This window comes from Borostomias antarcticus (genome assembly GCF_949987555.1).
Source record: "Borostomias antarcticus genome assembly, chromosome: 21".
Taxonomy (NCBI): domain Eukaryota; kingdom Metazoa; phylum Chordata; class Actinopteri; order Stomiiformes; family Stomiidae; genus Borostomias; species Borostomias antarcticus.
The window spans coordinates 192635-195134 of record NC_140254.1 but is presented as its reverse complement, the minus strand read 5'-3'; the positions used below and the strand labels follow the sequence as shown (position 1 = coordinate 195134).

Sequence of the window (2500 nt, the reverse complement as noted above, 5' to 3'; positions counted from 1 at the left end):
TGACAGAGGACACAGCAGTAGAGCGCACGCGTCCAGATACCTAAACGGCCGTGTATAAACAACCGATCGCTTTCTCTGTGTGAAGTGTTGGAAACATAGTTTGTCGAGAGGCAGCAGATCAGCTGATCACCTGGCGCTCCTCGTCACCCTCCACGCTCTGTCCTTGTTCCCAGGGAAGGGGGACCTGATCGGGGCCAACTTGTCCATAAAGGACCGGGTCATCAAGACCAACGCGGACGTGAAGGCCCTGACCTACTGCGACCTGCAGTGCATCAACCTGGGGGGTCTCTACGAGGTGCTGGACCTCTACCCCGAGTACTCGCACCGCTTCTTCCAGGACATCCAGCTGGACCTCACCTACAACCTTCGGGAGGGACACGAGACCCACGTGAGTCCAGGAATAGAGGCGAGGATGAGAGCGGGAGGAAGAGAGAGAGAGAGGGAGGAAGAGGGAGAGAGAGAGAGAGAGAGAGGGACGAAGAGGGAGAGAGAGAGAGAAAGAGGGACGAAGAGGGAGAGAGAGAGAGAGAGGCGGGGGATGGGTCCAGTGGCCCGTGAGGTTTGGCGAGGATTGTGTATCTATATTCAAAAGGATGTGATTCTTTCACCGCCATCGCCATTAGTGCAACCGCCACTGGTTTCCTTAAAATGTTCTCCACCGTGCTGTAAAATCATATCACCTCCCCACTGCGTACAGAGATGGCTGAGTAAATCAAGAAAACAGTTTGAGAGAGAGAGAGGGACGAAGAGGGAGAGAGAGAGAGAGAGAGAGAGATGAAGAAGGAGAGAGAGAGAGAAAGGTTGAGGGAGAGAGAGGGGGTGAGAGAGAAAGGGTGAGGGAGATAGAGAGAGGATGAGAGCGGGAGGAAGAGAGAGAGAGAGGGAGGAAGAGGGAGAGAGAGAGAGAGAGAAAGAGGGACGAAGAGGGACGAAGAGGGAGAGAGAGAGAGAAAGGGTGAGGGAGAGAGAGTGGGTGAGAGAGAAAGGTGAGGGAGATAGAGGGAGGATGAGAGAGCGGGAGAGAGAGAGAGAGAGAGGAAGAGGGAATGAGAGAGAGAGAGGAAGATGGAGAGAGAGAGAGAGAGAGAGAGAGAGTGGAATGCAGAAATAGCTTGAGCAGTGCCGGTGTAATTAAAGTCAGGTGTCTCCTCATCCAAGTCCCCCCTCCCCCTCTCTTTTGCCCATATACTGCTGGCCCACTTGTACACACACACACACGGATACACACACACACACACACACACACACACACACACACACCGCCGCAATGTGTCAGGTGAAACTAATGTTCAGAGGTGCATCCCAAAGCTCAGGTTAGAGTCTGGGGGGGGGGGGCGGGGGGAGGTTATGTGAAGTGCATCCACCATAATGACTTTATCAATCTGCCATAAAGGTTCCATTATGTCCAGTCTCTCAAACCCTCTCCTCTCCTTCTCTGTCTCCTTCCAGGTGATTTCTAGAATGTCCAGCAAGCCAGTAGATACTCAGGTACTGCTTCAAGCACACACACACACACACACACACACACACACACACACACACACACACACACACACACACACACACACACACTCACACACACACACACACACACACACACACACACACACACACACACACACACACACACACACACACACAATAAATGAATGTCAGTATGCCACAACCAACATTTTGGGTTCCGCTGTGCTAATTGATAGCGAGTTTTGTGTTGTGAAGAAAAGATTAAAAAGAGGAACTTTTGTAGTGTCAGCAGCTCTACTTACGGACTCCCTCTGGAGTTTGTTTTAGACTGTTAACAGAGACAAAATAATGACGTTGAAATAAACTTCCTCCCAAATCATTTTCTCTGGCCTCTGTGTTCTGCACAGTGTCCCAGAATCCCTCACTGCTTAATTGATACAATCGCTCTTTATGATGTAATGATTTCACGGCTGAGGGGAAGATTGGAGGAGGGGTTTATGGAGGGACGAGAGAAGGCTTTTCATTGGTGGCTAAGTTAGCACACTAACTGACTGACAGATTGCTTAGGGGAATGTCGGATCTATAATTTAAGAGGGGAAGAGAATTGAATTCTGGAACCTCTATCCGACAAGGTCCTTTTAGAGGGTGTGGTGGAGGGTAGTAAAGACATAAAAATCTCTTTGAGGTGTTAAAAGGGAGGTTTTAATAGGCAACATGAACTAGACTGTAAATTCTCCGCCGTTCGGTTTCTCGTTTGGAATGTAAGTTAGTGTGTAAACCCCGCCTGACATTTATGGACTGAGATCCGGTCAGCGGTCGGCCGCGACCTCAAATGAACCCGATTTCCTCCGAGAAGGAGAGCGTTGGCAGACGAAGCCACTTCTGTTTCTGATATCTCCAATCTATCTCTAAGCTATCTTTTTAAGTGATCAGCATCTCATATTTGCATTTTACAGTAGATCTGGGCTGCGTTTCCCAGAGGCATCGTAGCGCTGCGTTCATCGTAAGCTACGGCGTTCATCGTAGCGCTGCGTTC

At 49.9% G+C, this 2500-nt stretch overlaps 1 protein-coding gene across 1 annotated transcript in view; it reads left to right on the top strand.

The window, feature by feature from the left end:
* kcnh8 (potassium voltage-gated channel, subfamily H (eag-related), member 8) overlaps positions 1–2500 on the top strand; it is a gene marked incomplete at both ends in the record, with an annotated part of 68527 nt that overhangs the window by 58712 nt on the left and 7315 nt on the right. Inside the window, 2 exons of the mRNA XM_084455489.1 lie at positions 174–388; positions 1450–1488. Coding sequence (XP_084311615.1) covers positions 174–388; positions 1450–1488 — 254 coding nt within the window. The remainder of the gene's footprint in view (positions 1–173; positions 389–1449; positions 1489–2500) is intronic.